The sequence below is a fragment of the Leuresthes tenuis genome, unplaced genomic scaffold, assembly GCF_036924035.1.
Source record: "Leuresthes tenuis unplaced genomic scaffold, fLeuTen1.0.hap1 SCAF_16, whole genome shotgun sequence".
In the NCBI taxonomy this organism is placed as follows: Eukaryota; Metazoa; Chordata; class Actinopteri; order Atheriniformes; family Atherinopsidae; genus Leuresthes; species Leuresthes tenuis.
This window is the reverse complement of record NW_027325370.1, coordinates 33,179,314-33,199,902: the sequence shown is the minus strand read 5'-3', so window position 1 is coordinate 33,199,902 and position 20,589 is coordinate 33,179,314. Positions and strand designations below refer to the sequence as shown.

The 20,589-nt window shown below is 37.8% G+C and overlaps 1 protein-coding gene across 7 annotated transcripts in view; it reads right to left on the bottom strand.

Moving 5' to 3' along the window:
* tpd52l2b (tpd52 like 2b) overlaps window positions 1-15,132 on the bottom strand; it is a 29,301-nt gene extending 14,169 nt beyond the window's left edge. For 4 of the 7 annotated variants that reach the window (XM_072367974.1, XM_072367968.1, XM_072367969.1 and 1 more), the window contains exons 1-4: window positions 14,887-15,132; window positions 12,703-12,860; window positions 11,754-11,902; window positions 987-1,034 (exon numbers count right to left, since the gene is read on the bottom strand). In XM_072367974.1, the coding sequence (XP_072224075.1) occupies window positions 987-1,034; window positions 11,754-11,902; window positions 12,703-12,860; window positions 14,887-14,905 (374 nt within the window). In that variant the 5' untranslated portion in view covers window positions 14,906-15,132. The remainder of the gene's footprint in view (window positions 1-986; window positions 1,035-11,753; window positions 11,903-12,702; window positions 12,861-14,886) is intronic. The other 3 variants (XM_072367970.1, XM_072367972.1, XM_072367973.1) reach the window with 1 other exon arrangement.
* Between the last annotated feature and the right edge of the window lie 5,457 nt (window positions 15,133-20,589).

Sequence of the window (20,589 nt, the reverse complement as noted above, 5' to 3'; positions counted from 1 at the left end):
CTCCTATTTTTCCTAGTTCTATCCTCTGTGAACAAAGAAGTCTTATATGACGTTGTAATATTTACTAAACTGTACTCATCTGACATAGACAGTGACAGGAGGGAACTGCAGGGATGTCTCATAACCATGTGTGGCTAATGAGACAGTGGAATGCATAAATAACAGTAATAATAATTACAACTCAGACAACCCTGTGTTAGCTTTGCGCAGACTTATCTCCTTCCTGCAAGTTTAAACTCTTTGTTAACTGACTCTGAGCCTCATTGGGAGAATTTTCTAACACCCTAAGATACAAGTAGCTCCTGGTGATTCCAGCTGTTTTGCTCACCTGGTAGTTTCCATTTTTAGTCCGACAGAACATTGAACGGTGGAAACATCAAAGAAGCTTGAGTGTTCTCCGCAACATTTAACCATATCAATATCAGTTTCTTGGTTATGCTCCTGATCATGTTTGTAATTCTGTCCTCGTGTCCCCTGACCTCCTCTATTGCGCTCCTCATGGCAGTAGCTCCTCAGTCACCAGGTCCTGTCCCTACCAACTGCCCCAAAATATCACTGCACACTGAACTTGGGTTTTCCTGGATCTGCGCAATTTGTCTGTGGTGACGAATAATTGTCTGTGATGAGAGTAAATGTCGCAAAAAAAAAAAAAAATCTGAAACCTTGTTTTCTAAAAGGATAAAGGCCCAAAAGAATTACAATGTTGAAAAAAAAAACTTTACCTAAAGACCCAAATCAATTGCGCTTTTAAGCATGTGAGATGTGCCATCAACCATAAAATCTCCCTGAATTCAACTTCTTACATAAAAGTAAAAGCATGACTCGACTACAGGACTCTGATGATCACAGAAGCAGAAAGAAAGTGAAAGAAAAGAAAAAGCATGGATAGTGAAAAAGATGAGAAACTTCCCAAAAAAGAAAACCAAACTTAAAGAAACCTTAGCTTATCTACAAAAACAACACAATAGAGAAGGGGGTCAACTCACGCTTCAGATTGGGTAATGTCATCCAAAGTGGCTGAGGCAGACAGATATCTGAAGACACAACAGCAGGATCATGACACAAAGAAAGAGACACACTCTCACAATACAGTAGTGTTCTGTAGTTTATGGTAAACAGCTTCAAACAGATGAGAAAGTGCAACATTTCACTTATTTTAAAAGGGAAAAATCAATCAAAACCTTAATAGAACAAATAACAGGTATAGTTGCAAAACACTGGTTATCATCTACAAAAGAGAATTCTTGCATATCAATGTTAAAATGTATTTATGAGATCTGTAACATCATTGTTCCTTTTCATGAAACTGATAACTGGTTTAGGGTTAATCTTAATGGAGATCAAATGTAGAGCATTACTCATATTTCTTACTACTTGTGGAACCACACCAGTAGCAGCATAATACATTCAATTGTTTAATGAGCTTCTAAAGCAAACTTTTAAATAAAACAGTAAAAAAAAAATTTTTTAAAAGTCAAACAAACACTGGATGGATGTAAAGCAACTATAGCGTACATGTAGGAGACATGGGTCAATACACACACACTGCTGTCAGCTTAGATTACAGACTGTTACTCATCTACGTCAGAAAAATTAAATCCCTATATCACAGATTTCCTCTGCAGTCGGCTTTTTTTCTACTGCTCCTTTGACTTTTACAAATCAATTAAAGGGAGAAGAATTGGAGAAGCATCATTTAACAGGGACAATGCTTTATTTGAATGGCTCTCACGGCAATGAAGCTGGACAACACTAATCACAGTCATATCTATTCTGTCAGTTCTATTTCTGATCAGGAGGCAACACCACACTACTGCTCACTGGCCAAATGAAAATAGATTCCTTAGTTACTGATAACGCTTTAGTAAAACTGTTGTGTAACAACTAATGTATAGATGTATTTTTATGAAAAGCCATTTTTTCACTTGGAAGACTGGACTCAGAAAAGCATGATTGGATACTCAGAACTAGAGATACTCTTAGCGACTTGGATAAATACTCTACAGATACTCCTCAAGAATTATCCTAAAATCTAAAAGTAAATCCAACGTTAAACGTTAATTAAACAGTTCTGCTCACTGATAGAATATTTAAGACTTTATTCTTGTAATTAATTTTCGCCATATTTAATAACGAGTTTAATCTCGTAATTACGACTTTGACCATATTTAATAACGACTTCAATCTCGTAATTACGACTTTAATCTCGTAATTGAGTCTCGCCATATCTAATAAAGACTTTAATCTCGTAATTGAGTCTTGTCATATTTGATAATGACTTTAATCTCGTAATTGAGTCTCGCCATATCTAATAACAACTTTAATCTCGTAATTAAGTCTCGACATATTCAATAACGACTTTAATCTCATAATTGAGTCTCACCATATTTAAAGACGACTTTAATCTCGTAATTGAATCTCGTCATATTGAATAAAGACTTTAATCTCGTAATTGAGTCTCGCCATATTCAATAACGACTTTAATCTCATAATTGAGTCTCACCATATTTAATAACGACTTTAATCTCGTAATTGAAACTCGTCATATTCAATAATGACTTTAATCTCATAAATGAGTCTCGCCATATTTAATAACGACTTTAATATCGTAATTAAGTCTCGCCATATTTAATAACGACTTTAATCTCGTAATTCCGACTTTAATCTCGTAATTAAGTCTCACCATATTCAATAACGACTTTAATCTCATAAATGAGTCTCACCATATTTAATAACGACTTTAATCTCGTAATTGAATCTCGTCATATTTAATGACTTTAATCTCGTAATTGAGTCTCGCCATATTTAATAACGAGTTTAATCTCGTAATTAAGTCTCGCCACATTCAATAACGACTTTAATCTCATAATTGAGTCTCGCCATATTTAATAACGACTTTAATCTCGTAATTAAGTCTCGCCATATTTAATAACGACTTTAATCTCGTAATTACGACTTTAATCTCGTAATTGAGTCTCGCTATATTCAATAACAACTTTAATCTCATAATTGAGTTTCAGCATATTTGATAACGACTTTAATCTCGTAATTAAGTCTTGCCATATTTAATAACGACTTAAATCTCGTAATTAAGTCTTGCCATATTTAATAACGACTTTAATCTCGTAATTAGTTCCAAAATGTATCTATTTTTTATTTTATTTTTAAGTGTGGCTGCTTTTGCAAGTGTAATTAAAAGAAAAGAAAAACAAAAATCTTTTATGGATCAAAGTAATCTAACAATCAAAAAAGTTATCAACGCCCCTGTTGAAGAGCTTAATGATCAATATTATTTGATTGCAAAAAGAAAAGGGCCATCTTATTTAAGCAAACGGATTCCAGAGACTGGAACTGAGATTGGGTCTGCAACCCAAACATAACAGAGCAACAAATTATTAGTGATGACATTCCTCCTGCTTATCACCAACCAAACCAACTGATGCTAACAGAAAAAAGATTTTCCTTTGAGTCCTTTTGCCTGAATACGACTACTATCAGTGTGTTTAAATAACTGTTACTCTGCTAAAATAAAGAAGTAGGCTGTTCAGGGAGCTGGAAGGCTAAGCTGTCCTACAGACAAGGCAAGGCAAGTCTATATTCTGACTTATATCAGCACAACGCAGCGTAGTGTGCAGCACAGACCAACTCTGTTACAACACACTGTCACTGTTTGTTTCAAAGAGCCCAGTCTGACAGAGTCAGGGATTATGGCTCTGAAATGTAGCTTTTCTTTGTTTTTGTTAATGTTTGTAATGATAGAGAAGCATATTTCAATCAACTGATCCTGAAAAGAGAAAGGAAAGAAGCCAGAGAGCAGCATTAGCTGGAAATATTTGTCAAACAACATTCTTAAATGGAATACAACGATGGGAAAGAATGGAATTTAAGAGATTGTCACTAATAAATATTTAAAGGTCCATAAACTGAAGACAAAGACACAACAGATGAATCTACACAGACCTTCTTAAGCCATTTATTTCTTTGATTAACTCAGCCTTGACCCATGTGCACTTAGTAAAACCCTTTTTACCATTGCTTGGCATGTGGCTAAACAAGACCGTTTGTATCCCTCCCTCCCCGTCTTCATCTCTCACATTCCTGTCCTCTCCTCCCACGTGTTCCTGAGGCAGCATAACTGAGCAGCAGGTCTCGTCACCAACCATGACCCGGCCGCAGGTGGGTGTGGAGGAATGTGGCTCAGAGATACAGACAGGTTCCAGCACTGTGCATGTGTGCAGTAGGGTGCTGGCTTCTGCATTCATACATCTCAAACAAAATATACGTCATCCACAATTATTCCGAATGTGTGGCCAAAAACACAACTGAAAAGGTTATGACAGTGTTCAGGAAAATATAAGCAAATGTGTCTAATTCTGTTTGCAACAGTTGAATGAACACTAGGCCAGCGAAGCTACTGCTGTAAAAGTCAAGAAAAGGGTCAGCAACGCCACCCTGTCAAGTTAGGCTACCTCGCTAAGCTCGCCAATCCAGTTCACTTCAGAAGCAGCCTCATGGCAAATTCCAGCAGTAGGTTTGATCCACAAGACAACAGTATGACTCAGTGCGACTCTTCACTGCTTCGTTTTTCATTACAGGTAATATTCCCTCACAGAGGCGGTTGCTGCAACACAGACCGGTACAACTTTGCCGTGTGTGGGATTAAATTACCACGATTAGATGACACTTTCATCCAAAGCAATTTACAAGTGACGAGTATAGAGGAGCTATTGCACTAAATGAGTTTGCCACAGGTTTTTAGTTCAGCAAGTCTGAGAATGTTGTGATAATGACCAAGCACTCAGCAGAGAAGCACATATCAATCTGTAAACCTACAATGCTCATGTATTCATTAGTCAGTCGCACAATATGGGGTCTGTGCATAGAAAGGAGAAGAATCCATGATTTTGGTTGCAAATTGAGTGCCGGACTTTCAAATGACTCGCTTGGAACCTCAGCTGAAGGAAGCACCAAAAAAAGTTCAAGTATCACTTCTGTGGTACCACCTACAATGTAAAATGAAAATTAGCGAGCTGCACCAAACTGTACTTTACAAGGAAAGGGAAAAACACCATCAGTAAATGTCTCTGTCTTCGTTTATAATAAAGGTTTTGCAGACTTTGATAGTTCTTTTAAAAGAGCTGCATTTCTTTTGCTCAATGTATTGTTAAAAACATGGAATATCATTGTTTTAGTAGAGAAAATGTTGATTCATAGCCACAGAGTTGTATTTTAAGCTGAGAAGAAACAAGGAAAGCTTTCATAGTGAGAACAATAGAAGTAAAGACAACTTCCCTAAAGGCCTGTGGCTTTGGGGTGAATACATGTCCCCGGAGCTTATTTAGATTTATGTTTTTCATTTGAGATGTTTTTCAAAGTTTCTTTTACGGGGCTAAACGGAGCCTGACCAGACTTGTTCAATTTGTGCCATAGAGGAAAACAAACAACAGAATTGAAGAGAATTTACCTACTGACTAGTCTTAAGTGGTTGAAAAAGGTTCCCAAAACAACTTAAATGACTCCTGGTTGGTCTGATCACATTACAAAATGGTCTGATTTTTAATTCTTAAACTTTCTCAGAATGAAAAAAATCTTAGCTTAGAAAATGTCACTGTGATTATCGATTTATTTTAAGTACAGATTCAGACAACAGCGTCGTTCTCTACAAAGAGCTGACAAATGCAGAGAGGAAGCACCTGAAAAAGCAAAAAATATCAACTGCTCGTTCAGAAAGGAAGCAAAGGGAAGGACATGTGTCATCACTTCTGCAGGAAGAGGGGACACCTGACCTCTAAGAGAGGAAGTTAAAGCTGAACAGAAAGATAGAAAATGAGCTAACAAAGTATACAGCATGGATAGAAATGGGATTCAACCAAAAAGTGTTTTTCCTCTCATTATGCACAACTTAACACAAAAAGAAAGCAAATTTGATCATTCTTTGTTGTAACAATGCTTCTTGGTAATAAATCTTATACTATTGTTCATTTGAATGGTGCCACATTGGTAAGAAAAATGCATTTGTGGGATGAGCAGCAGAGCTGAGTATGAAAAACTTCACTGCCAAACAGCTCATTCTGCTATTGACTCTTGTTTTGAGCTTCTGGTACCCCAGGTGCTGACAATCAAGTGCCTAATTGGTGCCGGATAAGCAGCGCTATGTTCAGCGATGAACCAAGATTCTGCCTACGGCAGTTGGAGCTAAAGGTGAAGGTGTGGAGAAGATGCGGAGAACGCTATGCTGATTGCATCGAATGGTGGAGGCTGTTACAAAGAAATAATCTACCATTCTGTTATGGTTCGAACTGAGACACAAACCACGTATCACTTTAGTGCTACAGGTCTAACCATATGAACAAAAAATTCCTGACAGCAGGAGGACCAGCACAGAATTATGGGTAAATTAGACCGTCAGGATCGAGTAACCTGGAAACATTACTGACACCTATCATACACAGTTACACCAAGGTGAGTTTAAGTGTTCCGTCAAAGGAGGTCCCTATCTCAAGTATAGATCATTTCTAATGATCAGTTCACCTTTACTCCTAAGCTCTGTTGTTTTACGTGAACAGCAAAAGCAGCGTTCAGTGTAAAGTAATCAGCCCATACATGAGGATGCGAACTAACTACCAAAGCTATCTCTCAGTATGTCACTTAGAACATAAACAGTGTACATGCATGCATTAATAAAACTGCTGCACCTCACCAAAATCACTGAATGGGAAGGTAATCGGTCATTATTCAGTCCTGCAGTAAATTACTTTTCAGTAGGAGTGGCTATTTCTTGGCTCCAGCATTAATATGAAACAACACCTAGGTGTACACACTAATCTTCACTGATGATCAGAGCCACAAGAGTTGGCCACGTGCATATTCAGTTAAAAAAACAACACATGTTAACCAACCAAAACCCTTTCAGGTGGAGGCTTTAAAACTAACAGCAACAATTCGTACACAAAAACAGTGCAGTCAGGCATAGTCTGCAGGATACAGCATAATGCCAAGCAATGCCAGTGTAATGTGGAGGAGGTTGGCTCCTTGGTATAATTCACAGCTGCTTTAAAGCAGACTGCAACAAAGCTGGAGAGACAGTGACGTTCCTCTACTTTAGAAGAGTCTCAATTAGTCTGGAAAGATAGTTAAATAACGTATAAGAAAGCACTTCATAAAGCTAGAACTGCTTATTATTCATCATTGATAGAAGAGAATAAGAATAATCCCAGGTTTCTTTTCAGCACTGTTGCCACAGGCTGACAAAGAGTCTGAGCTCTGTTGAGCCATGTATTCCTTTAACTCTCAGCACTGATGATTTCATGAGATTCTTCATCAATAAAATTGTTTCTATCAGAGTGAAGATTAATGGAATCCTTCCCACTATTATCACTGAAGTATCTTTCGAACCTGATATCACTGATGTATCATCAATTAGAGCAACTTTAGAAGTATCTTTAGAACCTGATTTGTATTTAGACAGCTTCTGCCCAGTTGATCTCTCTGAGCTAACAACAGCAATAGTCTCTTCTAAACCATCAACTTGTATTTTAGACCCAATCCCAACCAGACTGTTCAAGGAGGTTTTCCCCTTAATTGACACTTCCATATTGGATTTGATCAATCGGTCTTTGTTGACAGGGTATGTACCTCAGACTTTTAAGGTTCCTGTAATTACACCTTTACTTAAAAAACCTACTCTTGATTCAGAAGTGTTGGCTAATTATCAACCTATATCCAATCTCCCTTTTTTGTCTAAAGTTCTTGAAAAAATAGTTGCAGTTCAACTTTGTGATCATTTACATAGAAATAATCTGTTTGAAGAGTTTCAGTCAGGATTCAGAGTGCATCATAGCACAGAAACAGCACTGGTGAAAGTTACCAATGATCTCCTCTTAGCCTCTGATAGCGGACTTATTTCTGTGCTTGTCCTGTTGGATCTCAGTGCTGCATTTGATACGATCGATCACAGCATTCTGTTACAGAGACTTGAACATGTTATTGGGAACTGCATTAGGCTGGTTTAAGTCATATTTATCTGAAATATTTCAGTTTACTTCTTTTTACTTTATACATGCTTCCATTAGGTAACATTATTAGACAGCATGGCATAAATTTCCATTGTTATGCTGATGATACTCAGCTGTACTTATCTATGAAACCAGATGAAACCAAAAGGTTGGTCAGACTACAAGCATGTCAGGTGACCCTGAAACATCCCATAGTTAAGCTGCTATAGGCTTAGACTGCTGGAGGGCCTCTTATGTCACACCTTTCTTAACTTTGCTCTCTTTTTTCCCCCTTTTATTTCCTCATATTATGTATATTTGGCATTATTGTGGTTATTAACTTGTGTTTCCCTGTTCCAACAGGTATCCTTTGAATGGTGTTATGGTGTTTTTCCCCCCTCTTTTCTGTCTTCTCAAACCCCAGCTGTTCGAGGTGGATGGCCACCCTTCCTGAATCTGGTTCTGCCAGAGGTTTCTTCCTGTTAAAAGGGAGTCGTTCCTTTCCACAGTCGCCTCAGGCAAGCTCAGGACGGGAGATTGGACTGTAGACAAGTTTCGGTGCAATCTGTTGGTTTCCTTAGCTAGGAAATTTTTTTGTATTGGGTCTGTATGTATGAATTGGACTAATTTTTAATTTAATCAACTGGATTTGGTTGGATTATGGTTACAATGAATTAGACTTGAATTGGACTGTATCATTGAAGTGCCTTGACATGACATTTGTTGTGATTTGATGCTACATAAATAAACAAAATTGAATTGAACTGTCAGACCTTCATGTTGTCGTAGTTACAGGCTTGTCCCCTGGAAGGTAGTGGTATACTGGTAAGATGTAGCACCTCCGAGGGTACACATACTATGACTGGCAGTGGGGAAAGATTTAATTAGCTTCTTTTAGCAGGTTTAAACCTGTCTTAGCCCAGTAATACTTAAAAACAGCCAAAGAGCAATAAAGATTATCCAAGAAAAAAAGCTTGACGTTGTTAACACTGTAATTTTGTCAATGCTGTTTTTGAAAAAAATAAGAAGAATTCAAGCTGCAGTTAGTTGAACTGTTCAGAGCTTTTGCAATTTTATTTTCTATATAAACGTTTTCCTGTTTTTTTGGTTAAAAAATATTTTAATAACTAATGTACTTACGGTGTGTGTACATAACAATCAGATAAAAACCTTAACTGGAAAATTTCTCGTTCCTTCCTTTCCCAAAAATGAGCATTGTGAAACTCATGTATGTATGTATGTATATATATGGAACAGAAAATTAATCACAGCCCATAAATCTTAGCAGATTAATGCATTTTTCTAAATGCGTTCTTACACAACAACTCATGCAACATGTGTCCCAAAGATTAGCAGACAATATAAATGGCTGCCCCGCTAGCAGACTCAAAGTCTGCACACTGACTGCTGAAATGTTAGTTTTTGTAAACATGGTGCAAAGGTGAGAATCGGGAAGGGCTGAGGATGAGTAGAAGTCAGAGCGTGAGAGAGCAAACAGTGCAGAAGCCCAGACATCACCAGAGAGCGAGCAGCAAACAGTACTTGGACTCACAGATCCGAACTGGTAACTCTCTCATTCCACTCGCCCAGTTTCTCAGAGGTTCTCACGTAGCTAGAAACAAAGACACGATGGTGTTACCCTGAAGAGGTTCAGCAAGGAATTAAGGCAGGCTGGTCGGAAGAGCAGCCAGGTTTAGAAAGTCCCAAACGGTTCTCTTGACTGGAGTCATCTCATTATTGAACATCATAGATAAGATAAGTCATGATGAGGCAAACCTGCTTTTTTTCCCCACCAAAGACCCATGTTTGAGCAAAGAATTAGCATCCCAAACACTGCAAAATGGCTGCAAACAAAGTTTTATTATTGTGTATGATGACAAAAGTCTCTGGTATTCTATGAGGGGAGTTTGTTAGCCACAGTCAACATTACTTAAAGGTGAAATAAACAACCACATGAAACGAGGTTTCTAAAAATATTAAGAAAGATCAAGTAATATGTGAGGGAGAGGTTCTTACTCTATCGATAGGTTCTGGATTGATGACTGAAGATTAAACATTGGAATGACATATTCTGCCATAGGATTGTTATTTCAAAGACATTTGTTGTGTGCTAACTTGACTTCAAGTTGAGCTTAATGACAACAGCAGCTAAATCAACTACACTTCAATGTCAAATAAACTGGCAACTACCGACTCAGATATGATGCTACTTATGCATGGTTTTTACCTTTCAAGGCTGACACAATGCTCATGTCACCTCATTTCTAGCTGCTATCACCTCATAGTCACGGATGTCCTTGTTTGGTCAAATTCTCCAGACAGCGTGCCCCAGCTAAAGCATGCGTGTCACACTCCGTGACTATTTCTAAAGTGGATGTTCTTGTGCCCCAAAGAATAAGTGATCCCCCACTACTGCTCAGAGCCCAGCAGTTTCTTCTTGTTTTGGAGACATCTCCAAGAAAATGTATTTTTGGTTGATGAGGACAACAGGTTGAGGCTGTTCCAACACTAAAAGGGCTCGAGTATGAACCTCAAGTGGCGAGTTAAATTGTTTCAAACATCTGGGTTATGTTGGCACACAGATGGATTTTAGTCCAAACATCATGAGCACACTGAGTAAAAAGGCAGCTAAGGGGGGTAATAATACTTCATGTTTACAAATTTGTTCAAAGGGCAACCAAAGGTATCAATTCACAGCTTCTACAACTGCTAAGAAACAGGGAGTTACTTATGAAAGCAACTATAGTTTGCATTTGCCAATCCCACATGCTTTATGTACAGCATACAAAGAAAAGCAATTCCCAAATTAGCCTAAGGTAACAATAACTGAGTATATAAGCTTCAGTATCTTCTATAGTTATCAGAGCGGATGCTTTTCCCCTGATTTGGCATTTTACTACACTTCCCACATCTGCATCTAATAACACATGAATACACAAATTAATATGCGTTCATCCAGTGAGGAACTGAAAGACGACATGACAAGTAATGTTGCATAGCTGCAGGTTATCAGTATACTTATCCAACAGACATGTTCTGCTGTAATCTGTAATCATCGTGCTGCCTGCTTTTATTTAATGAATCTGATTCTGGCTTAGATTTGAGGTGCTGTCATGCTTAAAAACAGTGCGTTTGTCTACTTTTCTTCTTTGTTAACAAGTTGTAGCTTCCTGACCGATATAACACTCAGAGGTGCACTTTCATGAGTCACCGACATTCTCAGTCATCCCACCCCCTCTGCAAACCTGCAGGAATTCTATCAGTCAGGCGACACTTTCCCCAAATCCTCTCATTCTCAGGAAGACGCTTCTTGAGGGAAAAGTTCTCACTAATTTCCATAATAATTATGAACTATTTGGAGTTTTGATTGGCACAGAGTATCAGATTTATAAGAGGGAATATTTGAAAGATTAGGCTCAGCTGCCAGCTCCATGACAATGAGCAGCAATCTATTGGAATTATGAATCAAAAATAAATTATTTTCTGTCCTAAAAGGTTACTGAATTTGACTTTCGGAAACGTGGTCAATGAAAAAAAAAAAGACTGTTTTCGTTCAGGGAGAAACAACTAATAAACAGCACTTGTGTAAGAAGCAAAATTGTACAGAAAATGGCTGCCACCCTGCTAGCAAATTTATAGAGTAGGCAGAAAAAACACTGCTGGAACAGAAACTAAGGTGATACGTATATAGGACATCTGATGTGATTAAAGGTGAGTTGCAAAAATTTGAGTTAGTCAAAGCTCATTAAGCATACTTACGCATTAGAGGTCTGCACGTCCTGCCAGCTCTTGGTGAGATTCTGCCTGAGTTCATTGAGGGGGTTGAGGCCAAGTTTTCTTCTCAGCTCTGCGGCATGTCTCTCTTTGGCTGACAAAACCTGTCGCAGGGTGCTGATCTCCTCCTCCACCTGAGACACATCAACAAAGACTTCAATCTGAAGTCTTCTCTTCATACCTGATAGTCCAGAAAAATTATGGGCTTTTCTGGATTTCCAAATGTGGAGTGACACACCTAAATTAATAAATAAAACCACATGTGAGAATAAGGAACATTCATGTCTTCGTCAATCCGTTAAAGTGGTGGAATTCAATCATTGAGACTTTTGTCACTTTCCTATGAAGGTGAACATGAACCAAAATGCACGAGTTTGATGTGAGAACCTGCACGGCAGAAATCACACACACGGGTGGGATTTTTCTTTACAAGAGAAAATCTGACTCAAGTTAAGATTTCTCACATCAAGCTCGTGCATTTGAGCACATATTTACCTTCATATTTCAGCTACACTTCAAACACCTGTCCTTGTTCATTTTGAGAAAGAGTGCTGCAGCTGTGTGGAAACAGCGCTGTTATCCATTCAACATTGTGACCTGTTGGGCGCTTCTGAACAGCCCACCACGTGTCAAATTAACTCACCACTGCTGTGCATACGTGACAAACTATAATTATCTACACTAACAATATATTCCAAAGAAACCGAAGAAAAAAACGCCCAACTTTGATTAAAAAGGCCTTTTGCGTCAGTACAATTCTTTTTTTCTTTTTCATTTTTCTCCAACACAACACAGGTCTTTGTCAGAATCTACTGAATAAAACAGAAAGGTTCAAGGAGGCTCTGACTCTACTATTAAGATGCTTTTCTGCAACATCCTTAAAAGATGGAAGACCACTCTAACAGAAAGTTAAATGTATGCAGCAAGGTCCTACCTTGGTTAGTTCAGTGTGAAGCTCTTCAGCTTCTTCTTCTGTCAGGCCAGGTGGCAGAGGATTGGCTGAGTTTCCCACCGCTCCCTCCACCGGCACATCAGACAGGCTGTCTGAACGATCCACACCAAGACCCTTGTTAGGAGAGTTCAGGTTGATATCTGTGATGGCAGGTGATAGATAAAGGGAGGAAGGGAGAAGAATAAGGTCTGGAGTGGCAGTAGAAGGCAAAACAGAGAAATCAAATATCTAAAAGCCATTATTAAGATATTTCTCTCTCACACAGAAGTCAGGGCAGGACTCATGTTGCTACGCCTCTCACTTTCAGAAACCAGGAAATGATTAATATAAACAACAGGAAGGGAAAAAAGGATAAATCCACTGAAAACCAAACATACAACATTCAGCGTTTGAACCGACTCTGAGAAATTAGCTCAGGATTATCAGCAGGTAGCGCTTACAGTAATAAAGTGTTTCTGCACCAACATCTGCACGAGCTGCCGGGGGATACAGTGGCTCCACCCGGAAGGTATATTGACACAGTCAAGAATCAGACCAGCCCAAAACGAACCCAGCAGTGAGGTTGAAAATAGCACTGATATAATCCTGGAAAGAAACATTTTGTCCTGGAATTTATACTTCAGAATAAAATCTGATTTGAAGTTCTAATTGATATTACTGATCTGTCATTATTTCTGATAGAAAGAAAGAAAAAAAAAGCCAACAGTTAGTCCTCAGTTAGTCCAACATTTCACTTAGTGAGTTCTGAAAACAAAGCGTTTTAGATGAAAATTCTCATAAAAGGTGCTTGTGCTTTGATTCGGACTCACACCAAACCAGATAGGTAAAGTTACGCCTTCCACGACTAAGCTTACCCATTTATTTACAACAAAGTCGAAGAACACATTGACATGGACCGATGTTAGGCATCTTTAAATGTTACTGTCTGGAAGTAGTTTCACTTAGAAGAAAAATACAAGAGCAGCGCCGTACGAGAATGTAGCCAAAATTCCTAAACTCGGTTTTTAAAGTGTCGCTTGGAGAAACAGTATCCACACACGAGACAGATGCAAATCCTAGTTCAGTCAAGTTTGTTACACTGTGACTCATGATAATTGTGGTTCTAAAAGCACTCTTTGTGAGGTTCTTTGTGTTGTTGCCTGCTACCATGGTTATCTGGTCTGTTTCGGTCTGTTTTACTAAGAAGTTGGCCAATACTGTCAACTCTGGAGGAGAAGAGAAGAACTGGAATCAGAGGCAGATGATAATAAAGGAGCCATAGTGAGAAATCCAACTACTATAGCACAGAGCGGTACGGAGACAAACTAACCAGTAGAATGAAGTAGCATGATTCTGGTTAATCCAACAGTCTGCGTTTAAAAAAGAAAAAAGTTTCTTTCTCTTTAAGTTTGTATGTTGAGCAGCATCCAGAAAAATTAAGATCATCGTGATCAAAAATGGTAATGACTTTTTTTTTTAATGCTTGTTTACAACCTCTATTACATTAGGCACCAACAGTATTTGCGGTCCATGTGGTAGTCAAGGTAATCAAGGTCACACAGCAAATGACTAAGCGGAAAATTCAGCATCTGTTTGGAGAAGTTTCCTCCTTTTCAAACCATCAAGAGATGAGAAACAACCGTCTGTTCATTTTCAGATGCAGCTTTAGTCACTGGCTTCGGAATCTAGCCTGTTAGCAACATCAGTGCTCAGTTAGTCAGCAAATCCAACACTTTTTACCTGATAAAACCCGATCGAGAATGAACAAGATTGTCAAATATGCTAAGGTAAATGATGCGACCAGGAAAACCAATTGAGACTAAAGCTATCACAAACACGCAAAAGACTCAGTTCAGCTTTTAAATTATTTAATGTAAGCACTGTCAGAGGAAAGAGTCGAGAAGTTGTTACCATTAGTAACATGATCCATCCTCCCTTCCTCTCCACCTGCTGCTGTCCCTGTCATGAACCAGCGGGCCCGTCCTATCCACACAGCTTCACAAATATAATTTTTCCGCGATTACCTAGTCAGACGTTCACCTAAAAAAACTAGAAATGTGGGTATTTGATGACAGATACAAATATAAAACCATCCGCTGTCTACTTCGCGTGCGGTTTACGCGTCTTAAACAGCAAGCTAAGGCTCAGTCGAGCTAACTTGCTCGATAAGCTAACAATTAACGTTACCTTGACTGGCAGGGTCCATGGCGTCAGTTTGACAGAGCAGGAATTCCTCCTATTTCAAAGAGTCAAATGCAACTTGTATGAAATGTGGATAGCCAGCTAGCACTATATTCTTGTCACTTGACGTGTCGAAATATCCCTGACAACGTCGACAGCTCCCACCACCAAGAGAAAGTCGTCGATAGGAACTGTCTTCAAACTCAAAACAGCACAACAGCCAGCTCAGCTTAAACAGCAATGTGTGAAGTTAAAGACGGGAAGAGAGCCGCATCCCGTTAGGGATTCCAAAATAAAGCTCATAAAACACTACTTTCTATCCTGGGTGGAATGAATCTCTCCCTCGGAAATAAGGAATATATCTTCCTCTGAGGTCTAAAAGTACTCATTAGTGGTTAACTGACGTACTGTACTGAATGAAACAGTTATGTATTGTATTTCCATTTGTCACAGGAACACTTTGAGTTTTAAGTTCTTAAAAGATAACATGTGTTATGATGAAACAGTAGCTTTCAGTTTTTCAAATAAACCAATTAAAATTAAACACAGAAAAGGTTCTTTATTTAGATTTAATTTCTGTTTCTTCTGTGTCTGACCCATGCTCACTGACATACATCACATAGATGTATGCACTGATTTGTTCCCAAAAGCAACTAAGATAAAGACTGGGTCATGAAAACAGAAACAAACTTATGGCAGAATAGGTGCATACAGAATTAGAGTAAAGCAGCTGTATCCACCTTCCTTGGTGGATCTTTTTTAGCTGACATTCTAGCTCAATAACCTCTGCACAGTGTGGATCACCAAAGTTAGAATTATTTCTAAACTTTAAATTTCTCAAGTCTTGAAGTCATCTGGAAAAAAATATGTCCATGTGTTGGCTGAAATTAAAATGAGTAAGTTTTGGAATTTTGATGCGTTTAGTGTCCTCAGGATTAATGGGAGACATGATGTATTAATTCTAAACTCAAGGTATTGTGAGCAGAGGCGCTGCCAACAGGCAAGGCTTGGGGCCCCGGGCCAGACGGGAGCCCCCGAGGGCTGACCAAGTTTGAATCATCACAAAACAGTGACAGTAAGTAGAAATTGCAATGACAGTGGTCAGCCGGCACAGAACTCCCTCAAGAGGCCCAACCCCCACCTCGGGCAGCAGGAAGCGCCGGTGGAAACAAACGGGTGAGAGCGGGTCTATGAAAATGAACACACATGATCCGTCTGGCAGTGACAGAAGAAAAACCAAAGTCCAAGAACAGCAGAAAATACATGAAGACAGAGGTAAGGTGTGCAGGTGGCACAGAAGCTAACTGAACCCTTCTGTCTGAGGCTGAAAATAAAAGCAGCCTACGTGGACAAAGCGCATTTTTTACTTAAAGCTGTGTCCAGCCAAGGCTAACTGTCAAGCTAAGAATACTAAGTAATAGAATTTATAGACAAGACATTTGGATAATGCACGGATGGAAGTTGTTGTAATGAATGTATTTTATTCTGTTTTTTTTATTTGGGCGCATAGGATTTATCCCTCTGAAAACTACATTTATTTATTTCTGTGCTATATGATGCTGTAAATGTACTCCTAAGGACTGCAGGTTTAGCACATAGTTTAATCTCCTGTACTGGAACCACGATAAATCATATTGCCCCTTTATAATGAATTAAAATGGTAAATAATGAACCAGAAGAATAGTGAAAGCAAAGCCAAAGAACATTCAACAGTTGAATTCGGGAATTCGATGCTACAACGATAAAGCCTTTTAAGGTGGAATTCTTTTTACGTTATCAAGGTGATTGAAGGGACCCCCTGTTAATTTTTGCCAAGGGCCCAAATAGATTGTAGAGTCAGAAAAGTGTGTTCTTAAATGTGCAGTAACTCACTTTTAACCCATTTGTTAATCTTTTATTTAGAAGGCGTCAGCGCCAAACCGGAAATTATGTCCTTCAGCGTTTGCAAGAACTGATTTTCTTTGTAACTTTCTCTTCCGGGTGCTCAAATGACGTCACCAAGACAAGTCTTAGACCCTCCCATTTAATTTCTATGTTCTTCCAAACCAACATAAACATGCTTCAGGTGATCAAATCAGCGTCAACACCTAATATCAGATTGATTCAATTTATTGAAGTGTCAAACAAAATCAGTGTCTCCATTGTCTCCATCTCATCATGCCCGGACACAAGGTTTTAAAACACTCAAAAGATGTTCAAACAAAAAGCAACTGTGTTACATCCTGGGAGAAAAAAGGCTCATTTTAACATGTTAACAGTAACAATCAATGCATGTTCAGTTCACAGCCTCCTGTAAAGTTTCCTGGAAAACAACACTCCAACTTTGTCATTAAATGTACTTAAAGAGAGATGATACAGAACAATCAGGTAAAAGTTATTATTACACCTGAATTATTTACGATTATTGATGATGGTGATGAATGATTACCTACACTGAGACAATTTTATTTTGTCTTAGAACATTTATACACATTATGAATAAATGTATCACCTAATCAAACACGTTTTTTACAGGGGTCAAAGACGAATAAGGATGTTACAAATGGAAAAAAATGTAATTGGCTAAAAATACCCATTAAGTTACTTTCTATCATTATTAGGGTGTTTTGTATATCACTCAACAACAGGAATTTGTTTTAAGAGTGCAATAAACATTTTTCAGTGAATTATATGATTTCTCCCATTGAAAATGTCCTTCCTGGGTAACGTAAATGGTTTTCAAAATTAATTAAAATTTCTATCATTGTTGGTATTCAAAAGTTTTTGTATAATTACAGTTAGAGCTCAACAAATAATTACTTCTCAGAAAACCCCATTTTTATCAGAATTATGTAATATATTTGGACATTTATAGTGAAATGGCTTCATTCGTTCCTGTTTGTCACACAATATTTAGTGCCAGTGTAAGTAAAAGGGTTGTTATTGTATCCTCAACTCAAAAAACACAATACTGTAATACAATATGAAATTTGGGTTGAATTATTTGACTGTCTCAGTCTAACCCTAACCCTCTTCTTATTACTCCTCCATTGTTCTCTTTTCTTTTTTGCAGCAGCAGGAGTCATCAGCTGAATAGGTGTTTTGGGCTGAGATTTGGATTTATCTTTGTAGTACCTAGAAATAAAACAAATTACATGGTGTACAGGTTTGATTAATTACCAAGATGCCGATGGTCCAGAAGAAATATACCCTACCATAAACATCACATCACATCATATTGCTTAACTAACGTATTATCATTTTGAACTGATCTGCATAATCTCTTCATTACTAAATCACAATACTTTTCTCTCTTTTTCTCAAGATACTCAGCCCTAACTTGTGGGTCAGCATTCTTCCTGGCCCTGAAAAGTCTCTGCCTTTCTTTATTAGACAGTGGCATCTGCAAGGACGAAACTGACCCTCAAACATCAAAAGCTATACTAAAACTTTATTAGAAAAACATAAAGATTAGCTCAGTATATGTAGATGTGTATATATATATAAGATATTCATTAGATAGCATAGTTGAGACAGACAGGAAACGGAAAATATCCTGTGGTGTTACCATTGAAAAAGATAACAAAAAATGTCATAAAAGTTAAAAAATACATAATATTTCCTCATTAATCGTTTAATATAACATTACAACATCAAATCAATGCCTAATAAGCTACAGATAGTGATAAAAATCTGAATTGAAAAACATGTCCATTCTGGATAAAAGAGGACATGTCCTGGGTAACAGAATATCTTTGTTATCCAGGGAGGACATATCGTTATCCATGAAGGACAAAAAAACTAAATTTCCTTTATAATCAGGCACTAACTGGGTCTACTGAATAAAATATTAGCTTAATCTTCAACACATCAATGTCATATTTGACATGAAATAGATTAAAAAATTATAGATGTTTTACTAGCGTTATCCAGAAAGACACATGATTTGTGGACGTCATGTACGACCGACCGAAAAGGTAAAATATCAACATTTTAAGAGAGACCTATTGACCTTTTGCTCTGTCTTGGGGGTCCTTCAGGGCTGATGCAACACCTTGCAATATGACAGTCCATGTCCAAATATGAGCATATGTAGCCACTTTATGTGTGTTACCCAGGAAGGACATTTGGGACTTCAAAAGCAGGGACAAAAGTAGTTCTTGAATAAAAATGTAAATAATCTTAGAGTTGTTACTATATTTGTAGGTGTCATTACAGACATCAACACAATTATGCCCAGTACATAATTGATGCTTTAATTAGGATTTTTGACATTTTTAGCATATTTTTGTGCATACATTTTAAGCCCGGACGTTATCCAGGAAGGACAGTTTTGTACTTTTGAGATAAACAGCTCCTTAAATTTTAATTTCTTAAAGTAAATGCTCATGTAAATAAGTAAAGTGGGGAGAATTGAGTAACAAACTGTAGTGTTTTAAAAATTTTATGTCTTTTTAATATTATAAATATGGTTCGGACACCAGAATTGACATGCCGCGTCTTTGACCCACAGACATCATTATCACCATCATTATACTGTCCAAAGTCAGAAAAACAATTCCAATGTTCATTTAAGAAATCAAACTATGGAAATAAGGTCATGTATACAACTTATATGCACTCTTTTTTCTCTGTTTTTTACTTTTTGTGTCCACCACTATGCTTTATGATTGCTTCTGGTTCATCTATTATGTGTGAACAACTCCTCCTGCTACTATGAGAGGCAGCATAGGTTTTTCGAACCTCTCATTTTAATCAGCTGCTTCTGGTTTTGGTGCAACTTAATCAAAGCACACTGAAAATGTAAGAAATTAAAACCACAGAACCTTTAAAATGATCTCTGAAATGATTAAAACATTGATAACAAACATAGAAACACTGTGCATATCACCACCAATACCTATTGAAATGGGATACTGTGAATAAACTAATTACTACTAAGACTTGTTTCTGTCCAAAACTATATACGTTTTTGTGTTTTTGTTGTGTTTAGGCTGAGCCATAAAATCTGTAAATCTGATAATAACCAATACCACTTCAGGTGCTAACATCCTATTGCCACAACTTTCAGTTCCACTTCCACTCTTATAGAACTGCGTTTGTGATAACAGCTGATGAAAAATGCTTTATGTGTTTAAAAATATTATACATATGTACATACACACACATATATGTAACACATATATGTCTGTATGTATATATGTCATTTGAATATAGTGTGAGGTGCATCCTTCTTTTTCTTCACAGCAGAATTTCCTCTCTGGACACACCTTTTTCCTCCACTTCTTTCTGTGGATGGGGTTCACATGCAAACTGGGTTGAGGAGAATCTTCATGGGCAAAAGAGAAGGAGGGGATAACCACTGCGAGCTGGGCTCTGAGTCTCATTCTCCATCTGCAGAGGACAACAGATGATTTGTGAATGACCCACAGACTAATAAACACCAGACAGAGCACAAAAAACTCTGATTTTTCTTAAATTTTGAAGTGAAATGGGTCTACTCTGCTGAAAATCATCTCCTTCACTCTATCTAGTTTTGGAGGAGAAAAAGATTATTTTCCGATTTGTGGTTGATGTTGGATTTCAGTTCAGGGCCTTCATGTTCTTTTTTCTTTTTTTGTTTCATAGGTTGGTCGAACATTGTCTGAAGGTGACAGATTTGGTTCACAGTCAGGCTACTTTAGATAACGGCCTGTTTTACTACAGAGCCATGCTGCTGTGACACATGTG